Here is a 26,874-nt window from a genome sequence, read left to right on the forward strand (position 1 = left end):
CTTAATTTAAATATGTAAAAATAAGTTATAGTTGAAATTATAGATGTACACTGACGTTACAATGTATCTAAGCTGATCTATTTAAGTGTCTATTTAATCATTGTTTAAAAAATTAACATTTTTAATACATTTTGTTGCCATTGCATATTTTTTTTGAAGAAAACCTAAGGTTTTAAGATTTTTATCGTAGTACATTACACTTTTAATTTCATATTCCAAACTAAAATATTTTTTGGAGAACTAGGGTGATGTATTAGGGTACATACAAATTTAATTTCAAATGAGAAGTAATTAATTCATTAAAATTATTAAAGTATACTAGATGACTAAAGTAGAGGGCTATAAAGTAATATATATTTGTTCACTACTCGGATAATCATCTTATCTTTAAATACATGTGTACAGTATACGTTATAAATAATTAACTAAATGTTCCGCATTTATGTATTTATTTATTGTGTACTTTAAAAAATCTTCAAAATATAAAATTAAAAATGCATTTTGGTTAAAAAAATTATAACAGTAAAAAAGAAATTAAACTTTTTCAAACAATCAGTAGATAGTCACTTAAACGGATTACCTCGTATTTATAATAATATTATAGAGTACATTTAACGATTATAAATTTAAAGAAATTTTGACTTGAGTTTTGATATTACTTTGAAGTTGAATGTTCTAATTCAACATTTAAAAGTTTAAAAAATGATGATGATTAAAAATTTTGGAAATATAAATGTTTTTAGTGTTGTTGTTTTGCAATAAAATAAAATTATCTGAAGAAAAAAATTAAAACTTTTCTTAATAATGAGTAGATAATACATGCATTCATTATTTACATAAACGTAACTTAATTTTAAAATTATGATGAAAATCTAATTAAAATAATATTGTATTCAAGACCATATTTTGGAAATATTTTGAATTACATTTGACTTTGGACGTTTTAGACGATAATAAAGCTCGTGCTATTATCTGTATGACTGTATATAACTACGATATCTAACCTGCGAAAGAGAAACGAAAAAATAAAAACGGACATTCGCGGTATAAGGATTATTTCCGTTATTTATGGCGACTCACACGGCCCACAGCGTGTATATACATCCAACTAACGGTTGCTTAAGCCCCAACCAACACCATTAACAACTCGTATAATAAAAATAATAATAATAATAGTAATAATGATAACGATAAAGAAAGTTAAAGCTGCAGTATTCGTTTTCACCGAAACAGTAATGTTACCACAAATTATTTTATCCTCCGTTCAGTTCATAAAGGTTAATGAAAACCACAGTTATTTTTTTCTCTTTTTTTTCCTTTTCTCGTTTTCTCTCTCTCTCTCTCTTCGTCCTATACCACAGTCGGGCAGTAATCGAATTTTAAACTCCTCCGGGCAAAAGTTTTTTTTTTTCTAGCGCGAGTTTTTTGATTAAATTCCCACAGTTTTAATAACAATAAAAAAAAAAAAAGAAAAAAGTTGGGCATTTGTTTTTCATCTTTTTTATGATTATTATTATTCTTTTTTTATTGAAACCGTTCCCCGTAATCCGAGTTAGACTTCATTAATACACTGCGCGTCGGGTTACCATCTTCCTCGCGTACAAATCGGTCGAAGTGAACCATCCTTTTCAATTTTTTCTGAATAATTTTCTAAAGCGCATTATTGACTCTTTGGCATGTAACAATACTGAAAATCCAAAAAAAAAATATTTAACATGCTTTAAAACTGAAATGCTGAAATACATACATTTTAAAAATAGTGTGATTAATAGACACTGCATATTATTATGAAAATGTGTATGACAAGTGGCAACAGTAAACACATAATCATACACCTTAAACGTTTAATTTTAAGTCTGTCGTTTAAGTAATTTCACTGAACTCAATATGCATAGAAATTATTTTTATGTAAGAGATTTTTATTTAAAAAATTATTAACATATTTCTAATATTTAATGAGCATTTACATACAAGAAATATATATATTTTTTAATTCCTATGTTTTTATTTGTTTTATATCATAACATATTTTATTATGTTTAAAACATTTTAAATTCATAAATTATAATATTATATATTATATAAAAATTGTTTTAAAAACACATTCATAGATATATATGTTCATTATTCATACAATAACAATACAAAAATTCTATTTTTGTAGCTCTTAGTCTTTTAACTATTGTAATATTTATTTATATATATATATATATATATTATAGGTATATTTATTTTGTAGCTTTATGCGTATTTATCGACTAAATGGTTTCTTAAGTCATTTAGCTATTTTTTTCGTAAATGGACATATATATTTATATGTTTATAGCTTAACACGTAAATAGAATTTTTTTTTACTGAAAACCATATTTGTATTTAATACACAAACTCATAAAATAACATATATTAAATCCATATTTAAGTACAATATTTATAATTATAAACATTTAATGTTTAAATATGTCATCAAATAGTAAACAATTATACTTTAATAAACTAAAAATTTACGTTTGAAATATTTCATAATATTTAAGTAATTTAAACATAATGTTTTGATTATACATTTAATTTATTGTACATTTAAAATTAAATGTTTTATAGATTTATCTATAAAAGTATTTTTAGATAAATGTTATATTTTCAAATTCCAAAATAATATACCATTCTCTGAAATAAAAATCAAACATTTTTCAAATAAAAGTTATTTGAAAATAAAAGTATTTATCATATTAACAACTTAATACAAGCTCAATTTTAAAATAATAAAAGTACATTGCTAATACACTGCAATAAAACGACTATCAAATGTAAAAAACTAATTTTCACGATTAACTTTAATGCTTTTTGAAATATTTTTTTTATAATTTGATCATAATTATTCTAAAACCAAACAATTCAAATATTTTGTAATCATTCTAAAAATGTCCCAAAACTATTTTTGAATTAATAGCATACAAATCATACAATAAGTTGATGCACAAGAAAAAAAATACATATTTTTTACTTATAAAACTGCCATTAGTTTTTTTTACATAACTACAACAACTTCCTTCTGTTCTATTTGAATATATCATTAGAATAACTATATAGGTATTCATCAATATGCTTATCAGTGAAATCTTAGTCAATAAATAGTACAAATTTTATAAAATTATTATACAAGTTTGTAAAATAATATATTCAGATTTCTTTTAATACGGGTGTTTTGTAAAAAAAATCGTTCGAGTTATATGGGTCTTGAGTGTTTGATTTTTTTTTTTTAAGGGTTTATAGAGGTGTTACGGGTTCGGGTTAATTCGGGTGCAAAGCTTTGAGCGTAGCACCTTAATTAATTCAGGACCCAACTACAAAGTATACATATATATATATATTGATGCCTACGGCGCGCGGCGTATATAGCTAGTAAAAAGACTAAGTCTTGGATGTTTCTTCATATACCTACACGTTACACCAATGAAAGAAATGTTCAAAAACACATTTAAAAACCTTCAAAACCGCTACTATTATTATTTGAGGTATTTACGAAGAATTCGTCGGAATGACGTTATTTTCTTGCAGTGTAATAGTATAGTATATGTCATCGGCTATCTGACCTAACCCAATTCAACTCGAACGTTTCTGAAACAGACCGCTCCGACGAGGGACCGCCTGTATCGAATTTCATACGTTTGGGTATTGAGTGGATATTATACCTATGTATATTATATATATATAGATAATTTTTATTGACAGCCTTTCGGGGCTGCCATAGAAGTTTGTCGTTTCGCTTGCCGACTCCAAAACCACAAATTTTTACGACGCTCGTTAATAGATAAAAGCTACTGCATGTGCACTTAATGTGTCTTAACCTCGTTTAACCTTTACTTCATATAAAAACGTGTAAATATCACGCAACCCTTAAGGAAAAAATGGAAGCGAGTATGCTTAATAGTGATTAGTGAATCATTATACATAGGTACACAATAATATATTATATAATAAAATGTAATATTACTCTTTCGCATGATGGTCAAGTATATTATTTTTGTAATTATTATAAGTATTTTAAAATCTACTTATAGTTTAGTAAGTACACATAATATATAATATGTAATCACTATACTAAGCATACTCGCTTCCATTTTTTAATTTAATAATGCGGAGCTTATTTAAATTCTGATTTTTATAACTCATAAACATTTAGTATATACTTTAAATACTTACCTACTCAGACGTATTTTGGTAGCATTTAGTCATCTGTTAGTACCCCTAAACTTATATCTACTTATTATAATATATTATTGTAATAAACCAATTTATTTTGGCTTTTTTTTTTTATGTAAATGATTTTTTTGCTTTTTTTTAAAAAATTATTCCAGCTGTAGATTTGTATATGTTTATTTTGCAATTGTAATCAAATTAAAATAATTAATATAAAATGGAAAAACCCATTTCATTTAATTTCAATATTAGATTATTATTGTTTTCGTTATCAGATTGTTTACTAAATATATTAAAACTATAGATTATCGATTTACATATAGCCTGCAGTACCTATGCATACGGTCAGTATGCCTTGAACATTGATATTGATCGTTTCTAAATTTATGATTTAATGTTGTAATTTAAAATTAAGTATGCACCGATCACTTCAGTGGATGTAGAGTGTTCGTTTTCTATGTTTAAAAATATTCTGTCAGACAATAGAGTCAGTTTCACTTCTGCAAAACTAAGGAAATACGTGGTAAATAATTAATTTTTAAATTTTTTTAAAAATAAATTCAAGTACTTCTTTTTCGCATTTTTTAAAATAATCGTATGCATTTTTTGTTGCTTATTATGTTTTAAAATTTAAGCCCTATATATATTAGGTATGAAGTTGTAATAAATTGATAGTATCTTCATGTAATTCGAAGGGAGAGAGAAAAACTATTTTAGTCATATCTCTCCCTTCAAATAAATCTTATATAGGCCAGTGATATACTTATTATTATAAGTCTTACACAGTTATACACGTTATTATATTATTCATAATATCATGATATTATAATGTATTAATGTAACCTTGTGATGCTTTAAATGTCTTAAATATATATATTTAAATAACAAGAACTCAATGGTAGTTGTTATTAAAGGTTTTATTGCTTATTAAATAATTACAAAGTAGGTAAATCAAGCTTTATGTTTAATAGTAGATAGCTGATGGTAGTCGTATGGAGTTTAGTAACATGAAAGGTGTTGATGTCTAAAATGTCTGCGATTAACTACTGTTCTTACATGATGTATATTGCTTTAACTATAAGTCTTATAGTCATTTGTGTGTGAATATATTACGACTCGAAAATATAATAATAATAATACGATCGCCAGTGACTACGTTTCGATTGAACAAACAATTTAAATACGGTAAAAATAAAAATGAATAAATGAAAATTTTCAAACATTTTACGGTCCAACAAATTCGACAATACAAATCGTTATACATTCGTTCGAATTTTTATAATCGTGCGATTACTCGCTGCTCCGATATCGAATAACACGTGGTTCGTTGGGTCCCAATATCTTGTCATTAGTTATTACTGTTGTTTTGAAGTTTTTGTTGTCGCCATCTAAATGTCTGAGTGACGCGTACACGTTATACGCAGTATAGACTTCATTTACATTGAACGTGTATCATAAAAACATCTAAACGCAGTACTAGGACAGTTTTGAAGTTACACAAAATCAAATATTATTTGACAATTTTATCGAGCGACTCGTGCACCTCTGCGTACTGTACATTATTGTTTTTGAATTCTATGCATACATTATGAGTATCAAAATGAAATTTATAACAAATAAACATATTGTTATGTACGAAAGTTAACGCCCAACATAAAAACCATTGTATTTCCTTAGTATAATTTTAATTAAATCGTGTATGGTGACATCAACACCCCTCCATTGAAATGTATAAACTATAAGGTAATCGTCGCGTTGTACCGATATGATATAGGTAGCCAAAATAATCTCTTTTAAACATACCGTCTAATATATTTCCCATGATACGTAGTGATCGCTGTGCACTGTATCAAAAAAGAGCTTTCGATTTATTTCTAATTCGTTAAAAATATTTTATCTACGTAATATTAATTAAATTATATTATTTGAGCGATTTCACTAAAAAACGAGGTTATGGTTTGTTTTATTTTCTTTTACTTTGAACAATATTGTTAGAATTTGTTTGTATCCGCATCAACGACTTTCTTTAATTTCAGGGGGACTTGTTGCATATTAGCTGTAATATACATTTCGTTCAGTTCGTACTTTACACAAACGTAAACACCACAAATCGAAACGTTGAACCTCTCAATTCGATATTTAATCACTCGTCAGCTACTTCGCGACATAGCTATTATAATATTATTACAGTATAGGTACTGCCTTGGCCGTTCATAGCTCGTAGGCGAGTGGAAAAAGAACTGTCTTACAAATTCGTTCGTTTTTATAAATCCTGTCGCTTCGACATCCCGTAAAAACAAAAAAAAAAAAAAACAGTACGAAAATCGTTTGTTTGCGAGATCGTTTATACGCAGAACTGCAGACTATATATTATTTGAACTGTAACGTTTTCCACACATTGCGAATAAAAATATATAATAACGCGTGCTCGCTGCCGGCGGACGATCGGTCCTAACGCGTCTCGTTCGTTTGAATTCGCTTCGTGATTAAAAAAATTGACGTGCGCTCTTTTCCCCGACAGCGTTGTTATATTATCGCTCCGTTTGTTCTTCGTTACGGGTTTGACGTCGTCGAGCTGAATATTGTGTAGTGCAAAACACGAGACAGAGCTCACGAACCGTGCGCGACACATACTCTCGCATAATATATTATTATCGTCGAGTTCTGCAAACACAGCAGCGCAAAGCAAAATACGATCGCATCGCCTCGAGCAAAACACTCGATTTTTCTCGTTCCGGACTTATATATTGTTTTGTCGTTACTACCTATAATACTACGACCCAGTCTGACGGAACGTTTTTACACAGAAAAATAATCAAACTAATATTACCATAACACTGCTTTTTTTTTTATTATTTATTATAGTACTGTGATATAAAAACGACATGGTATTTATTAGTTACAATTATTTTAATACGAATAATATATTAATATATTATGCATAAAAGTAAATTTAACATTATAAATAATAATCATATTATACGTCTAACGTTCATTTTTCAATTTTTAAAAAGAAAATGGCAATTAGTATTGCTATTAAACTGTTTTATTATAACGATGGGAGTAATTATAACATTAGTAATTAATTATGATAATTTATATAATATGAAATAAACGTATAAAAATAATTTTATATACGCCAGACGTTAAAATATTAAATAATTATCTTCAGCCCCTCGACTATATTACGCGTTTGAAATACCTAACTGAGAAAATAATAATATTACCCAGTAGACAGTAGTTAATAAGTACAATTTCTGGCAATTCAAATTTTATAATTATAATAACTTATTCATAACATTAAATTATATTAATATAAATGTTAATCAATTATTTCACTAAGCGTTAAATTTTAATGGGCATTTACGAACATTTTAAATTTAAAAAACAATTATTGGAAACTTATTTTTGATAAAATAATAAGTATACATTAACAAGCTCTCTTTCATTAAATTTACTATTAAACTCAATTATGACTAAACTTTTATTAAAATTAAAATGTCTTTAATAGTTAATTATTATAGTTAAAAACAAAATAACGTCCATAATTTTTACAAATAGTATCATATGAGTAAGACTCCGATCCAAAAATAATATCCCTAAAAAAGATATCCATTAAAACTAACTACTAAAATATCTATTTATACACTGGTTTCGAAATCAAATTTTGAAGACGTTCGTTCATTCGCAAATATACGCATAGGTAAAATAATAATTTTATATTGTTTTCGGATCACTCAACGCAAGTATGGTATTAAGGATACGATTCATAAGCATAATATGAGTTTAGGTCTTATAGGTATTATTTTTTTGCGCGTTCAATATTATGATAGACAGGGTTGAACAAGTTACTGAATAAATATAACCCGTAGATACAAAATACATTAAAAATTATAAAAACAAATAAAATCGTATTTTTATCATAAACCATTTATTTCATCATTTTTTGCTAATGTATTTTAAAATTCAAATTATGAAGTATTATTAATGGATTTTTAAATGTAGTAATTAAAAATATCATAAAAATAGCATAATTAAACTAAATATATGTACATCTTGTAAAATGTTGTTTGTATTACAATATTAAATTAAATTAAATTTTATAATTATAATTTCCGTTTAAGAAGATACATCATTATTATTTAATCCACCTATAAATATTACTGTGTAGAGAACATTTTATAACTATAACCTTAGAAAACAATTGCTCGACTTACGCAGAATAAAATAAATATGTATAGTATTTTGCTAACAATATTTATTCAAACAATATAATTTCTAATTTTTATTATTTAAATGTTACTTATATTAATTCTAAGTAAAAACTTTAATGAACATCTGAAGATGTTTTCAATGGACCTCTTGTTCTGATTTTATTTATTGTACTTGATAAATGTTTAAATTCTGTAAATATTCACCAATTATTTTGAAGATAGTGATTTTATACATGTTCGATAAAATTATAATACCTACTTAAAATTTAAAAAATTCCAAGTAATCCTAAAAACTATAGCTAAATATACAAACACTATACCTATATTAGTTATTTTGATAAAAATTAATTCTTAAAAAGTTAAAAAATGTAACACTAAGATGATTCTCAATTTGATATCCGGCAATAGTACAAATGCATTGTTCAATATAAGTCTGTAAAATATTTTCCGTTTTTTTTAAATCGATATTTTTCCGACATCGCAAATACTTATAGTGTATTATAATAACATATTTCTCACAGACGTATTCATAAATCGTCACTGTTCCGTTCGTTAAAACCGTCGCAGTCTCCAATGTTTGCAGAAAATATTTCAACTAATCAAATACAACAGTGTCTATCAACTTAAGAACTTGTTCTATACATGTCTTGTTAGCGTTTTTTGTCATTATAATATACGATCGCGTGACTTCTCTAGACACTACTATCACGGTCAATATCATTATAGTTACCAAATACTCACCTAGGAAATATAATAATCGGATTATCGTATAACCATAAAACGAGACGATTTTTTTAATACAAATCAATCACAATTCAATCGCGTATAGATACACATTAAAAATACGTTTATAAGACTTCTCACAAACGAACTAGTTCTCCTAGTTTACGCACTACATACTCAATCTATAATGTTCTCCTATACATCGTCTGGTAAACCGAACAAATATTCAAAGCCATATTTATATCAACCTCGGAATTCATATATTTATATTCCCGTAATAACGTAGGTACTATACTAGAGACATTTTTTTAATCTTAAATCACGAGCATACTTTCAAAATCGTCATAGATTTATTTAATAATAAGTTGTTGATTGAGAATGCGTAAATACCTACTACATACATATGAGGTGTTTCCCACATAGTTTTGTACGTCAACGTACGATTTATATTTTACAAAACAAAATTCCTTCTACTGGTGTTATACCGTTCGTATAAATACGTATTACGTATAATATAATATTTTATTATTGTGCAAACAAGTAGTTAATTTTTTAATATTTTTTGCGCAAACGAATTTTGCGTTAGGAAATTTCCATATGTACGCAAACTAGTCATAGTCCTTGTCGCCGACTGGGTTTTGAGTATTTTTTTTTTTTGTTTTACATTACAAAACTATGTTTCATGTTTTGCTTTCCACTCGACCTTAAGCGTGTGTCGTATCATGTTATGACGATGTTAGTAATAGTAATTGGAACACGTAGGACGCAATAATGATTATTATTGTATCAAAACGTTATTAACTTGGCACGTTGGATAGGAAATACAGAAGGGCTCTGTGGGACAACACTCATCCTTTATTGTTGTCATGACACTCTCATGTTTGACCTTTAATTATATTATTTATATATTATTATATTAAAATAACCGCTACCATAATAATTGTTGTAACGGACCTTCGTTTTTAAAATATACAAATCAAACAACAACCGTTGATTTAATTAATGAAAACGCGACCACGCGATTATATTCCGTCGCACGCGGCCCAATTGTTTTCAAAGTAGTTTGGAGCTATTCGTGACGTGTCCGATGGAAGATGCTAATTATAGTAGCAGTCAATTAAACCGATGAAAGTTAAGACTAATCTATTTCTAGTTTTTTTTTTTCTAATAATGGTTTTTTAAAATGTTTTTTACTTTTAAATTTATATTTCAAAAGTTAAACATTTTATTGAAATATATCTTAATAAGATGTTTTAATAAACAGCACAATTTACACAGCACGCTCATTCCTATTTTCCCTTAAACACTATCATTTGTTTACAATTCATACAAGCAGACCATATTCCATAATCAGAATATATCCTACTCTTTAGGTGACATAATATTATAGTATTATCTAAATAAATAAATTTACATACCAAAAAAACCAACCTTAGTGACTAGTGTACATTTCTGTACAACGTTTCTTTTTTCGTGCTTTTGATCACTGTATACACACACACACACACACATGTACACATAATAGACGTCTATCTTCTTTCCTCTCCCACCCAATAGTCGGCCATCGATACTGTAGCCGATATGAACGTGTGCGTGTGAAATACGTTTTTGGAACACAGACTGGGGAAGAAGGGTGCAAATCGTTCTGTGGAAAGCACGCACACACTCGCATTCATGTGCGTATATATATATATATATAAGTAAATATATATTATTGACTCGTGTTCGCCTCGAAAATGCTTTGCAATTATGAGTCACACGCCCAGCGTTATTTATTTCTATTCTCTCTCTGCCACCATAGACTCGGTGGCGCGGTCGGCTCCTCTTTCAAATAAATAAGATTGTCGTCGTATATATATATAACAAGTATGTATCAAGTGTCAGGACGGGCAGGGGCAACTGGCAAAAGTCATCTGTTTTATACTTTGAACGTATTTCTATCTCTATCTCTCTCTCTGTATAATATATATATATATATATCTCACTCATTATGTGATATATATTACTAGGAGATCAGTTTTTCTAGGTTTTGTTCCAAACGTGCTGTGATATAAAATAAGATCTAAAAAATACGGAGAAAAAAGTAAGTTTAATAATGCGAGACCTTCAGTAGGCTTATAGTTTTATTCGGAGATATTTTGTGGACTATTACGGTGTCCGAGCTTTACGAACCCTTGTCCATAAATATGTAATGAGTATACTCAAATGGTATTTTGACCATAATAATTGTAGACCATTTCGTTATAACAGCTCAGCCATAGACTTTCATTTTTTTTTGCATAGATACAGGATTAGAATGATTTAACTTAATCGTATAAATTATGAGATAGACTGATGATAATTATTCAGTCCCAGAGTCTTGGCTAAAGTGAAATTAATCATGAAAACAATATATTGCAACCATTTTCGTCATAAGCACTTTATTATAATATCGACTCTAATTTTTCGTTAACCACATTAAATTTGTTTTTTAAAAACAACAAAATATTTTTAAAAGTCCAAAAGTAAGATATATTTAATATTTTTAAATATTTCTTGACTGTTTCAACGAGTAATTTTATAATATTCTTTTGATAAAGACAAACGAGATGAAAAGTACGTAAACTCGCACACGCCTTTACACAAAAATACAACAATCACCGTGAAACCTCTCGTATACAACAATAGAATATTTACAATATACAATATGATTTCTTCGTTATACGTACGGATCGGTCGTCGAACACTCGGTGATTTAATTTTTTTTATCGACAAATAAATAAAACTTTACGCGTTTTGTATTTTTATAGCATCTACCACCTCTCTGTGTACATCTGTAATAAAAATAACGATGACATATTGTAACTGACTTTTTTAGCTGTGCAAAGACGATAGTTATAGGTCGTAACTATACCATAGAACGTGATATAAAAGAAAACGAGATATTAAACAATAACAGACCTCGGAAAATAACCACTTGTCATCATTCTAAATATTTATGATTTTTATAGATATATATCGTTATCATAAATATAGACGATATTTTAAGTACATTATATGTTTTATTATCGTCGTTGTATAGATTGCTAATTTTCAAAACGCCAAAATAGACGAAAAAAAATGTCATTTTTGTACGTGAAGCGGAAGTTAATTTGTTTTAGTGGTATCGAAACCACAGTCGGTGCGCGTTTTATCCTGCAGTTTAAAATTTTCTTTTCTTTTTCTTACGGTCTTAAGTGAGCTCTCTGTTTTCATATTGTCAGCCGCGGCACTACGTCAAAAGTTTATTATCATATATTTAATGTTTATCGCTGCAAAGAACAGTATTCACAAAGTACTCGCGTAACCATATTATTTTGTTACAACAATAATGTAAATACGACGTACCCATATACTCGTATATTATGTTCGTATAACCTACCACGTCGCTCAGATTTTTTCCCCTCTCGAGAGTTTTTATTACTGGACATCTTCTATCGTGCACAGAATTTAAGTTCGGTGTACCTATATGTAAATACTGTAGCAAAAATGTCTATAACAACATTCCATCATTTAATTAATTTAATACATAATATTATAATGTTCACCCCTCCCAATATAGGTACAAGTCTTGATAATTATTATCTCAACGCGTTTTAATATTAATAATAATCGTTATAATCATCTCAAAGCCCTCCTGAAAATGATTCGATTACGGGCACTCAAACCCCAATATACCTAAAACTGTGGAAATAATCGTAGGTACCGTCTACGCCAACGGTTTCCAATGCACGGCCCTTTAACAAATTTAGTGCGAACCGCACTAAAATTAAATTGTACGTTCCAAACTCCAAATTTCTATAAACAGTGAATAAAATGATCGTCGCTTTTCATCTTCTTATTATTTTTATTTATTTTATCTTTCTTTAATTTCAACTTGTATTGAATTACCAGTTGGACAGATAAGTAGGTACCTACAATAAATTATGAGTTTATTCATTTCCACCGCGTAGTCTTGAAAGAACGGTTTATCCGTAATCGCTTATTGTCCGTTTGTATTTTATCACGCGTTGTCGTTGTATTAATATTTAATTCTGTGAGTAAGCTGCTTATTTTTAAATTTTCTATTTTCCTACAATACCCTTTCTTAACAAAATATTTTCTTTCTCATTTTATTATTCTCCGCTAAACTTTATAAACAGTTGTAAATGTTTATATTTTTAATTATTATCATTAAAAATGTATACGACCCGCAAGTAGTTCTCAAAAATTACATTTGGCTCTTTCTTAAATTCTAGCGAGTACCGTTGGTCTATGCGATTCAAAAACTCACCGTTCATCATAATAATTGTATGTTGCTCATCATTGTTTTATCATTTGTTCAAAATTGAGATTTTTAAAAATGTTAAGTATACTTAATGACTATGATAATTTAAATAACTTAGAATTTTTTTATACCATATATGTATATACAATATTAATTTGGTTATACATGCATATTTTTTATCAAATTCAACGTTTAAAAAAAATAAATCGACGAATTTTTGTTTTAAATGTAAACATATCTAAATTCAATCCGAAAAAACTAGTTTCTGAGTTATCTATAGTTAGCTTAATATACTAATAGGAAATTTTTTCGTTGCAATAGATATCTAAAATAAATAAATATTGAAACCGATGATAAAATAGGAGTGATCATGTTTGACTAATAGGTAATATATTATATATTTCAAATCTTAGTGCTTAATATTTATTTTCCATTTATTTATTTAAACATATACTTAAATATTAAATAAATAATTTGAGTTTCGTTTAAAAAAAAAAAAAACAATGGGATTTAAAAATAATAAAAAACGCTACAAAAAAAATATGAAACTAATTAAAAACCGACGCGATGCTGCCATCCGATACGATTAAGGGGTTTTATATATTAAAAAATGTTGTTTGCGGAAACAAACCTGGTGTAGAGGACATTATCCTTTAAAGCTATAATATAGCGTAATACAATATAATATATTATATACTCGTAGTTAATTATCGCATTCGCCGTTATCTCTCGCTTGTACTTATGTAAATAGAGACGCGCGTGTCACGTTCCTTTGTTTGTTGAACGCGCCGACGGGTCGGATTTATATCCGATTTACTATTAGGCGGCCAAATATTATTTTAAGGTTTCACGAGGACGAGTTCGCCAGCCGCGTGTCTGTTTTCCTTGCGTATTATCATCATCGTCATCGTTATTATATTATACCTGCGCTCTAATAACCAGTAGCGTAGAATTATAGCGCTATAATATATATTATAATTACCTATCATACGATTGGTGGCGATGACGGCAAGAAAAAAAATAGGCAATCATGGATTTACATTCGTGTGGATGACAATCAATCGCATCACCGGGAAATTTTAATTATAAATCCATTGCACCTGTAGACGTTTTTGGAAGAAAAAATAATAATTTTTGACTGTATTACGATCAGAACCTTACGCGTATGATTATTACAATTATACTACTATAGTAATAATAAAAATTTGAATTCATAAGAAACCTAAAACCCCAAAATGCGGACTTAATGTTCGTATTGGATTATTATTGTTTTCATTATCGACTTGTTTATTAAATAATATTAAACGTATAGATTATTGATCTACATACTATAGCCTGCGGTGCTGTCTGTATGCTTTCAGCATCGATATCGACCATTTCAAAATTTAAGATTTTGTTTTGTAATTTGAAACCTGGTATGACAAACTATTTGAGTACGTGAATACGTACGTACCTATGTATCATATATTATCATATATCGTATATATCAAACGTGAATTTACATAAAATACTATCACCACGCCTGATAGAATAGATGTGTTTTAATTATTTATTATAATTTTTTTTTTTATAAAATAGATGAACTTCAAAATCTCTGATTTTGTTTATTTAACTTGAAATAACGATAAAAAAGTAAAAACCATTTCAAATTAATAAATAATTCGTAGTTTAATATTATATAACATTTTTTTATTGCAACTTATAAAAAAAGAATTTTTTAAATCAGTCTAATGACGTGTTCTTCATAATCTCTTCATATTTATAGTAATAAATATCTATCGGAATCTAACTATTTCAGCAAGGCTTGATTTTGAACTAAAAATGACTTAGCTCCTACATCTTTAAGTTCACCGCACGAGATTAGGTCAGCAACTGTTACATCCACAGTCTTGCTAAGAAAAACGTATCCGTCTTTCCTTATTTCCTGACCGTCATATCTTCGCATATCTCTCGTCCAATCTGCAGTAATAACTATAGACGCCACTGGAAATAAAATAAGATATTATTTATACGTATATTAATATTTTTTTTTTCCGCAGTGGCTTACCTGAACATGGGACAGCTATTGGCTACGATGGGTCGATGTGAGGAAGCGGAATCCGTGCTGAAGCTGTGCGTTTCACTGGACGGTTCTTATTCTAAGGATCCGATGAACCACGTGACCAGTAGGGTGTCGGCATTGGTCACGTTGGGAAAACTGCATGCCGACCGGGGCAGGCACTCGGACGCGGTTCAGGCCTACAAGCACGCAGTATCCATTTTACCACCGTACTACAATTCTCGGGTGAGCATTATTGAATATTTATTTTACTTTAAATGTTATTGTGGTAATATTGGCGAATAAAAGTATGAATAAACATGGCCGACAAATCTTGATGACTTAAACGGAACCACTTCTTATCATCTCTCTATCCAAATGATGAATACCATTTAAAAAATTATATAGAACAATATTATATAAGTAAAATAAAAATAAAAAGTACTCTAGTTAAAACACTGACAAGACATTAACGGTTGTAGGTTTTAGATTCTGAAGGGAGTGATGTATTGTGTATTTTTTTTTTGTGTCCGTGTACAGCATAACTTGTCGAAAAAATGCTTCAATTTAAAAGTTCAGAGGTGGTTTCCGATAGAGAATTGAATATCTTTGGTGCACTATAGAGGTCAAAAGTAAAAAGTTTCCAGCAGTTTAAAAAAAAAAAAAATCGATAAAACAAAAAATAAGGAGATGGAAAAACTGGAATTTTCACGTAAAATCAGTTTTTGACAAAATCGATTGTTTTATGGTTGCAACTCAAACACGAATCACTGTAAATACTTTAAATTTTCACCAAATCTTTTTATTAGTGTTATCTATTTAAAGTTAAATTTTTGAAATATTTTGTATTTTTATTTTTTTTTTGAGTTATTTAAAGACAACTGAAAATCGATTTTAAAAAGTATTTTTATTAAAGTGTCTATAAAAAAATGTTAGGAGCCCAAAAAAACTTGAAAATTTAATTTGAGGTTTTTTTAAGTTGTTCATATTACAGTAAAAAAAATAAAAAGTCGTTAGTCACAATTTTTTTTTATAAACGTTTAAATAAGTTCAAATTTTTACGAAATCGAATAACGATAACGATTTATCCTTAAACGGTTTTAAATATTTGTTACTAGCTGTCGCCCATGTGATCCCACGGATAGTTATTTGCTAATTGTTGGACTGTTTCTTTGTCTTATAGTTCTTTCATATATAGTAGTATAAAGTGTACATACTTTATACCTACGCAAAATAATAATAATGTAAGGTGTTTATTAATTCTCATAAATATTCTTATAGATATTAAAAACATTTTTTTTTTCTCTCGTTAATATCATTATTCTTACATCCGGTAAATATAATATATATTATTATATAATAATATTATAACGTCGTTAAGTGAATAACAATAATAATGATTATTAAACAACAACATTTGGGCATGGCATTATGTGGGTCTTCGCATCGTACAGCCAATCAGCGCGCTGAAGACTTACTATACTTCTTTTCTATTGGTTATTATTATTATTATTATTGGATTCGTTTTAATCTATCTTAACTATTCGAATTTCAAGATTAAGTTCGTCAGTCTTAGTTCGAACGCAATGATCTATACTTCAAACCCCGCAGGACCGTTCAAAGTACCGAGCCGTTGTCACATCTCATACAAGTCGACAATAATAATTGATTCATCGTAGATTTTCTTTACACATTCTGAGGTTAGTCATGAGCAATTGCTCAGCCATACGCTTTAAACAATTATTTTAATATATTATACATATACGTTAAAATTTAAATTTTACAAGAGAGACACAAAACTTATTTTTTGTAACTTATTGTGTTCCCTTATCGAAATAAATTAAATAAAGATAGGTACACATACTGTTATACTATATAGAAACACGTAGATATGTTTCGTTTTCACGCCAAATAGTGTGTTAAGATACAAAGAACATATTTCTTTTAACAATCTGAAAATTTAAAAATCTTAGACATGTTCCTTAACAAAAGTGGTACTTAAACCTAGTAGTAAACTGTCAGGTTTAACAGTAAAAATTTTGTAGACGATACGTTGAACGGTGTAGACTTGTATGTGCGTTAAAAAATCGGAACTTGCTTTTATGGTATAGATTATTCAGAAAGAACAAGTCGTTAGTACTTGAAAATCTTATCAGTTATTTAGATTGACATTTTCTTTACATGATTTAATTTTCAAAATATTTCGCTTATTTTAAGGCTATTTATATTTAAAATATTCGTTTTTGTTCAGTTTTTTTATTACAAATATCAATACAATTTTTTTGGCTTAGTCAAAATACTTGAAAATTGAATACAAAGTTCATCATTAGTTGATCTTATAGTGATAATATCTTATAGTAAAATTATAAAAATACATAGGCATAGTTTATTTTTATTTGCATTTGAAGTTTGAAATTATATTAACAAAAATGAACATTTGTTAATATATAAATTAATATAATCATGAATATATTTGCAAATTATTTTGTAGTTAAAATTTGTATTAGTATCTAGCTAAGAATTAAAAATTTAATATAAAATTTTCCATAAGTTTTATTTACAATAATTATAAAAAAAAACTTGATAGTTACCCAATTAGAAAAATGTATCTTCAGTTTAAATTTTTTCAAAACCCGAAATTCACTAGTTAAATAACGATTTTCTATCAAATAATTTTAGAATTTTTGTTATAATTAAAAATGACTAGTCGTACAAATTTGAAACATACACTAGTTGTGTTTTCTGTACATGGTTTAATTTTGGAATATCCAAGTCGTTTATAAAACATAAGCCACCTTTTTCACCACCTAATGGAAAATAATATATACAAATTATATCCGTTCAGAATTGTTTTTCGTATACAATTATACCTATCATTGCATTCAAACATATCCGTTAAAGTGGCATACTGTATGCCCAAGGTCCAATTATCAATACCTACTATACATTTTAGCGTTATACACTTTTGTATACAATTAAGCTTTTAATGAATAGGTATAATTAAAATAAAATTTTTTTTCGATTTCTACTTTAAAATTATTAGTTACCTATATATATATTTAAATATCGTCGAGATGTTTCTTTAATGCAGGTACCCTAGAACCAAAAACCTAGGTTTATTCCTTGATTAAATTTATAGAACTGCGATTTAATATCTTCGTACCTCGTGTTTCGGAAACAATATAGCTAGATAATAATGCGTGCGAGAAAATAAAAAAACGTAATACAAAATAACGTAAAAAATATCGAAAACGTCGACCACAAACAGGCTAAAAGATAACTCTATTGAATCTTTTAAGTATTCAACCATAATAAAGTCGGTCGGGCTTAAAAAATCTATGTAATAATATCATTATAGTTGAACGAGGTTTTTACACTAAAAAATTAACACGTGACTCCGACTAATCTTGGGTTGAGTGTTTTGGTGGTTTTTTATCGTATTATTTATTTATTCTACGCACCCTTTTCGCTTTTCGCCCTTCGTGTTAGCGTTAATAATTAACACAATGTTATAGTAGACATCGTCGTCGTTTGCTGACCCTTTGTTTTCACCCTTGTTTGGTGGTGGGTGTTTTGTATTGTTTTTTGTCGTGCGTTATGATTTCCCGCCATAAAACGGTCCGGTAAAACAAAACGCATACGACACGTGCTTCAATCGCTCTATACCTGCTCACAGCTTAATAAGTGCGAGTTGTGTTTCGTGCACTAAACCATATCATAATATAACTTTCGTCACTAACTATCTATAAATTAAATATAAGTGATAAGTCAACATTCTTATTTCAGTTAAAATAGACATTTTTCTATTTTTTGTACACGCGTGGCATATAATATTATGTTAAGTAAGATTCAAGTACTTGACTAGTGACACCGTAATATTTTTTCTCTCATAAATAAGTACAATCGTGTTAAAAAAATATATTATAAAAAAAAAGAAAATTAACGATGGTTCTCATCCTCATTGTAGAATAAAATATTTAAACCCTTTAAGTGTAGTTTATATGCTATAAACATATAGGTATCTATACACAAATCACATGTTATGTTATATGCTTAATTGCATGGCATTTGATTTTAGTCTTAAATTGTTCGATATATTATCTCATAAGACAATTTTAGATTCTGAACGAAGTGATGAATGTAATGATTTTACAATGATGTGTGTTTTTTTTTTTTTTGTGTCTGTGTACAGCATAACTAGTCGAAATAATGCTCCAATTTCAAACTATGGGGGTGGTTTTCGATGTAAAAGTGAATATCCTTGGTGCATTATAAAGGTAAAAAGTTAACATTTTCCAACAGTTTTCAAAAAAATCGAGAAAAACAAAAAAAAAATAACGGAAAAACGGCAATTTTTACGCAAAACCAGTTTTCGACCAAATCGATTTTTTTTTTATGGTTGTAATTCAAAAACTAATCACTGAAAATACTTGAAATTTTCACCAAATGTTAATGTCAGTGGTATCCGTATATAGTTAAATTTTCAAAAAATTTTGACTTTTTTTGAGTTATTTATAGACCACTGAAATTTTCGATTTTTTTTTTAGAATTTTTTTTTAAAGTGTCGATAAAAAATTTTTGGATGACCAAAAAGTTTCGAAAATTTAATACAAGGTTCCTTATGAGTTGTTTTTATTGTAACTAAAAAAAATTAAAAATCGTTAGTCACAATTTTTTTTTATAAGCGTTTATAGTTCAAATGTTTACGAAATCTGTCGAAAACGCGAAAATTTGCAAGTAATTTTGAAGTTGAAAAATAATAAAATTTTTTTCTTTTATAACTAAGTTTTGAAAATTTGGTACAAGGTTCTCCATACATTTTTCTTCAAATATCTGTAAAAAAAACTCTACTGGATTCAGACAAAAAATTTTTATGAGTGTTTGAAATTTAAATTTTTACAAAACCGCGTTAAATAACGGTTTAGCCTCAAACGATTTTTGATATTTGTTATTATTCAAAAAGTATAAGTCGTAGATACTTGAAAATTTTACCAGTTATTTAAATTGGCATTTTCTTTACATGATTTAATTTTCAAAATATTTTGACTTTTTTTGAGCTATTTATAGACAACTGAAATTTTCAACTTTTCTGAAAAATTTTTTTTGAAGTGTCGATAAAATTTTTTTGGCCCTATCAAAATACTTGTAAATTTTATACAAAGTTCCTCATATGTTATTCTTATAGTGATTAAAAAATTATAAGAATACATAGGCACAATTTTTTTTATTAACATTTGAAGTTCAAATTTTGACAAAAATCGTCAAAATCATGAATATTTGCAAATTATTTTGTAGTTCAAAATTCATAAAATTGTTTGTATTTATATCTAACGTTAAAAAATTCAACACTAAGTTTTCCATAAGTTTTGCTTCAAAAAGCTATAGAGAAAATTTTAAGAGTCATTATAGGAAAAATGTTTTAAGCGTTTGAGTTTTAAATTTTTATGAAATCGGAATATTTGTTTCAAAATAGAACATATGACAATATTTAATTATAATATATTATAGACTGACAAATTATCTCCGTTCAGAATCGTTTTTCGTATACAATGATACTTATCATTGCATTCAAATTTAATCTACCTAGTCCGAGGTCTTCCTAAATATTCAATTTTACTACACAGCTACCCTACTGTCCATTTCATAGTATATCTTAAATCAAAGTTTTCTTGTCTTTTTTTATAAGAAATAAATTAACCCTTTTTTATTTAGTAAAGAATAGAGCACAGCATTAGTAGGCTCGCTCGTACAAGAAAATGTAATACATTTAATAGGATTTAGTTTTGTAACGAGGCACAGCACCGTCTAGGCTTTATCCGATGTCGGGGATTATTTAGTAAAGTTTGAACGTAATAAGCTCGTACTAATATTACGAGTGGATTAAAACAATAAATTTCATGGGAAATTATAAAAGTGATTATAAAATTGCGTAGCTTCCAGCGTAGGTAAATTCTTCTTAAGAGAAATAAACATTTTATGTTACACGAAGTTGAAAATTAAATGATCAAATATAAATGTTTTCGAGTTTCACGTTTTCACGTGTATATAGTATGATTTTTTTATAATCACTATTACACGGTTTCAAATAATTATAGAGACTTCGTATAATACCTACGTTAAGAGATCAATATATTACGTAGAAATTATGTATTGTTTAATCAATGCATGAATTAGTATTATATATTCAGCGACAAAGGCAACCAACAACAAAGTTTGCCGAATTTAAGTCAATCTAGATGCGAAATATAGTTGCGTAAACTTATATCGGGTTAGCCTAACTTCAAAGTCCAAAATATATAACCACGTCGAATAGAACAATAGTAATATCATTTATATTCTTGCTCTACGATGGACTAAACGTGACTTTGTGGTGACCTCCGGAAAATCTCAATAATTATTAATTTATTAATGATCTTACGATAGTAATGCAATACTTTAACTGTCAGCCAAAACCGACTAGAGCAAATGTCAATCATTTAGGTAAGATTTAATTAAAAGATATTGAATAGGAGACAGACACGTTTTAAGTTTGATAAATAATCTTTCGTGCAAAATTCTATCAAATACTTACGATATATTTAAGACATCGTGAGAATAATAAACGAATCTAGAATGAAATCCACTATATAAGCCTTATTTAAAAAAAAATTGTTTGTAGGTACGATAAAAAATACTAAAATAATTACGTTATGTTTAATACATGTCAATATGTCATTGTAATAACTTATTAAATTAAATAGTGGAAAATGTAATATTCTAAAAGCTAACATCGCCAGTCGACGGGTATACATAATGTTTATTTAATAAATTAATTAATACCGTATAATGCCCACTGGATGAGTATTATAATTAATAAACCATATCAGCTGTCGAATATAAACAAAGTTAATATTGTGAAACGTATATAACGAATATACTATTATAGTATGTATAGCCTATACGATATACTAGTAAGTTTTTGAAGATAATTTTATTATAGAGGTACAGATTTTTAATTAAAAAGGTATAGGTAATAATGTACAACAATAGTCTAAAAATAATTCAATTATTACGATAATAACTTGCGTTTAATACAATACTTTTTAATATTATCTCTACAACACTTTTACGCATCGTATCGCAGCGATTTTTATCAAAAAATTACCATCATATTACAGACTTTATAAAATAATAGTCTTCAATTCAGTTTAAACATTTCTTAGAGCTAGTCGTAGAACTTTCACAATATTTGTTTCAACAAAATTTTAATCACACACAGTACACAACATACGAAATAAATTTATCAAAATTATTGTAGCATATTGCATAATATTATATTATTCAGAGTATTGTGAGTTTTTTTTCTTAATAACAGCCGTTGTGAATAAATTACTAGTTATATATTTCAAAAACGTCTTATCGGATTTAATACCGTCAAAAAAATTAAAAATAATAATAAACATGTAAAATATATTTGCGAAACAGGCGAGTTACACTTTCTAAATAATATTATTCACCGCACCCAACAATATTATATAATTTTTCTACTCGTTGATACAAATATCCCAATAAAATATTGTCCCAAATATTTTTCACTCATTCCGTTAACCAATCATTTTATCGGGTAATTATAAATAACCCGTAGGCCATGAATATTCTGTGACAAAATGTAATTTTTGATGTGTACATTATATTTTGTTATTTTCATTTGCAGGTATTGTTCAGTTTATACGGTGATGCGTTGGCGCAACTCAACAGACACAGAGAAGCCGAAATGTGGCACAAAGCGGCACTAGAAGTCGGGCCTGATCATGTTCCAGCACACTTGAGTTATGGGAAATGGCTCGCAAAAAATGTGAGTTGAAAGTTGTCACTAAATATACTTCGCGTGTAATATAATATCATAATAATATATAAGTACAGTCTCATCATAAAATGTAAGTCAATATTTTTGTCTCAATGAGACAACTGACACAGTGATATGTGATAGGCTTTAAATTTAAAAAAAATAATAAGCAATTAGTTCATATTAAAGTTATTATACCTCTAATCGCGAATAAACGTAACAAATCGCATTTAATCGGATCATAGTAATTTTAAAATTTAACCTAATCGACATGTTATTTTAAAAATGTGTTGCAAAGTGAAAAAAATACTTGACTAAAATAAATATTAAACTTTGACCACTTAGAGCTAGATCGAGTTATATACATCGTTTTTGAGTAATCTTGTATTTTTATTTATTTAATTTGTCATGATATAATATATACCAATGAAACTCAAAACCGAATAGTTGCTCTATCGAACAGTCGTATGAAATAATTTTGATGGGTACAATACTGAAAGCTATTACAATATTTGACCACTTGCAATGGTAATGGTATCGTAATGTAATCTACACGATTGTATGATGTGTAATATATGTAAGTGTGTTTACAAAGGTACACAATTTAATGACGAATGTGTAACGTAAACACGTAGTACTGTAGTAATCATATTCGCGATTGTCATTGATCAAAATATTAATATTATTATCGAGTTATCGGGCGTAATAATTGCAGTTCGTAAAGATTCGGTCAGATAAAAAAATAAACCATTTGGACGATTGCGTGATTTTATTATTTCAAAAAAAAAAAATACATATATGTATTATACAATTCGTCTTTGTCGTGAAAAAGTGACAAAAAGTTAGATCTAAAAATAAATATAAAATTGATTTAATACCTCTTATTATTTAATCGGTTCCTTTTTGCGTGATAGCAATATTATATTATTACATGATTTTCATAGAGAATACTTATCACATTTTATCGCATTTCTGTCTTACTTGATAACGATTAATGGCGTTTTGAATATACTAGTCGTCGGGTGTTAACTTTCCCCCTCCACAATGCAAAGTGAAAATGATAACCAAATATCGATTAAACAATGAATATAATTCATAAGTTTATCTGTTTAATTTTTTTTAAAAAAAAAACAACTTTCTTGGCCGTGATTTAATGAGTAAAAAAGTTAAGTTGCTTTTAGGCTTTTAACTAAGTTATATAATGAGTTTTTTAAAGCTACTCTTAACTTATCTGTAGGTAGTTAAAATTTGTTCCAATGTATGCGGTATTGCAGTTATTAATCATTTATTTAATTTTAAATTATTTAAATCATACCATAGCATAATATATATTGTGCTAATTTGTATAGATTGTTTATGTCAACCTATAGGTACATGATTATATTTTCTCTGAAAAATGTTACGTATAACTTTTATAATAATAATAATAATAATTATATTATTATTATTATTATTATTATTATTTGCTGATTTTATTCGTACATTTTTATAATTTTGAAAAATACATTTTTGAACAGAAGTTTAAAGTACTTTTCTGTGTAGATAATCTTTTTCTAGTAAACATTTTTTTTTTTAACGACAATACATAATTGTATTTCCATGTTCAGAAATAAAATACATTTCTACACATTTCAAATACACTAAAGCGTTAAACGAATACTATTTTTTTTTTAATTTTTTTTTTTTTTTTTTTGTATCAACCCATAATTTAAAGTTTAGACGAACAAAGTTGTGCCACTCTTATCTTTTGAAAACATTTTAATAGATACTTGTGAACAGTTATATTATAAATCATTGGTTCGGTTTATTTTGTGCATCGCGATATTATGATAACTATATTCCGCATCCGAATACAATACGAAATTAAAATCTTTATAGGTCATCATCGGCGCATTCATATATTAAATCAATCGATATCACAAGCAATTTACCAACAGAATTTGTGTATTTGTGTGTATAGCTATTCAAACGAATTGCCACGTACCTAGACCATAATATTATTATAATGTATTTCCGACGGTTTGTCGCTCGTGAATACGAGTATATTATGCAAAAATCGTATTATTTACAACCACATTGTTACACAAATTTATATAACAAACATCTGTGTGCGTAAGTGCGACCTCAGTGTTGACATTTTTTTTTCTGCATACATGTCCGAACCTCATTATACGTACCCCATAAAATATATTATATAGGACTTCCGTTTCTGTTGCGTGTATGGGTGTATGAGCACAATAAATATATATAAAACAAATAAAACGTTGTGGAACGACGATAACACGTCTTGACATTACGCAGCGCGGCCGTTTCGTTTACATGTGTAGGTACCCATAATTCGTTTGTACACACAATGCACACAATATATTATTATTATAAGGGTCGTAGGCAATACATACATAATGTATAAAGTGCATAGATAACCCTCTTCTGTCATAGAAGCGTTATTGCATTATTATGGTTAAAACCGCAGCACAGTACTATTATGACATAACGAATATGACGAAGTGATCTGTTGTTAAATGTCCGATGGTTTTTTCCATTTTTTTTTTTTTTTGCAAGATTTTTAAAAACTCGTCTTGATTGTTTGTTTAATTTTGCAATCGGCCCTTTCAAAACGAATATTTCAATGAGTTCCGCTCAATGTGATCACTGCAGGTTTATATAATTATAGTCGTTAATCAAAATCAAAAATGACCAAACCAAATCGTATGTTGTAAACGTTTTATAGACCCAACCAGTTAATAGAATCAAAATGACCTGCACTAAAGTGATCACATTGAACGGAACTCCCATTAATAATATTATAATGTAGTATATATCGTATAAACATTTTTAATATTCTAAACTATAATATAATATAATACACAATGTTTAATCATCGTGTAAATTTTGAACTCGACATTTTCAATAGGGGAGCATAATAATACGTTAAGTGAAAATTTAAATTTTTGTTTAAAATTTTATTTAAGGTTTTTTTTTTCGTTTCATAATAATTGTTATTACAACAAAAAACATACGTCTGCACCGCACTAAATTCGACTAACCATTTGTAATTCATAATATTAATTTAATTGATAAATCCTATATAAATATAATAATTATTATTTTGCATACTCCCGAAATATAACTGCATTTTTTAAGAAATATATTTTAGAAATGTCTAAAATGTAATATTAAATTGTTAGCTAATGACTTAAAATTAAAGATGAATTAGTAAGTGTATACTGATTTTTCTAGTAATAAAATATCCAACGCATAATAAAGTACAATTTTCCGTATGAAAATAAATTTAATTGATGATTAATAATGTTCGGATTTTAAGGCAATAAAAAAGCATTAAATGTGAAAAAACTATTTAATTTATATAAAAAGCAATTATACAAAATTTACTAAACAATTCCGATGTATATATTTCACATGATACTTTTACATTACAAATTTTATAGTACGAAACTTATGCATCGGTTGAAAAAATATTTTTACTGAATTCTTTAACATATTTTTTCAACTTGGAATTGTTACTATGTTTAACTTTCAGCATATTGAAAAATAAAATAAAATAAAAGGTCGACGAATAATCTCGAATCTA

The 26,874-nt window shown here is 27.6% G+C and overlaps 1 protein-coding gene across 1 annotated transcript in view; it reads left to right on the forward strand.

The window, feature by feature from the left end:
- LOC114128341 (protein O-mannosyl-transferase TMTC2-like) overlaps nucleotides 1-26,874 on the forward strand; it is a 256,521-nt gene that overhangs the window by 217,797 nt on the left and 11,850 nt on the right. Inside the window, exons 8-9 of the mRNA XM_050205030.1 lie at nucleotides 15,459-15,703; nucleotides 23,151-23,291. Of these exons, the coding sequence (XP_050060987.1) occupies nucleotides 15,459-15,703; nucleotides 23,151-23,291 (386 nt within the window). The remainder of the gene's footprint in view (nucleotides 1-15,458; nucleotides 15,704-23,150; nucleotides 23,292-26,874) is intronic.

The sequence above is a fragment of the Aphis gossypii genome, chromosome 3, assembly GCF_020184175.1.
Source record: "Aphis gossypii isolate Hap1 chromosome 3, ASM2018417v2, whole genome shotgun sequence".
In the NCBI taxonomy this organism is placed as follows: Eukaryota; Metazoa; Arthropoda; class Insecta; order Hemiptera; family Aphididae; genus Aphis; species Aphis gossypii.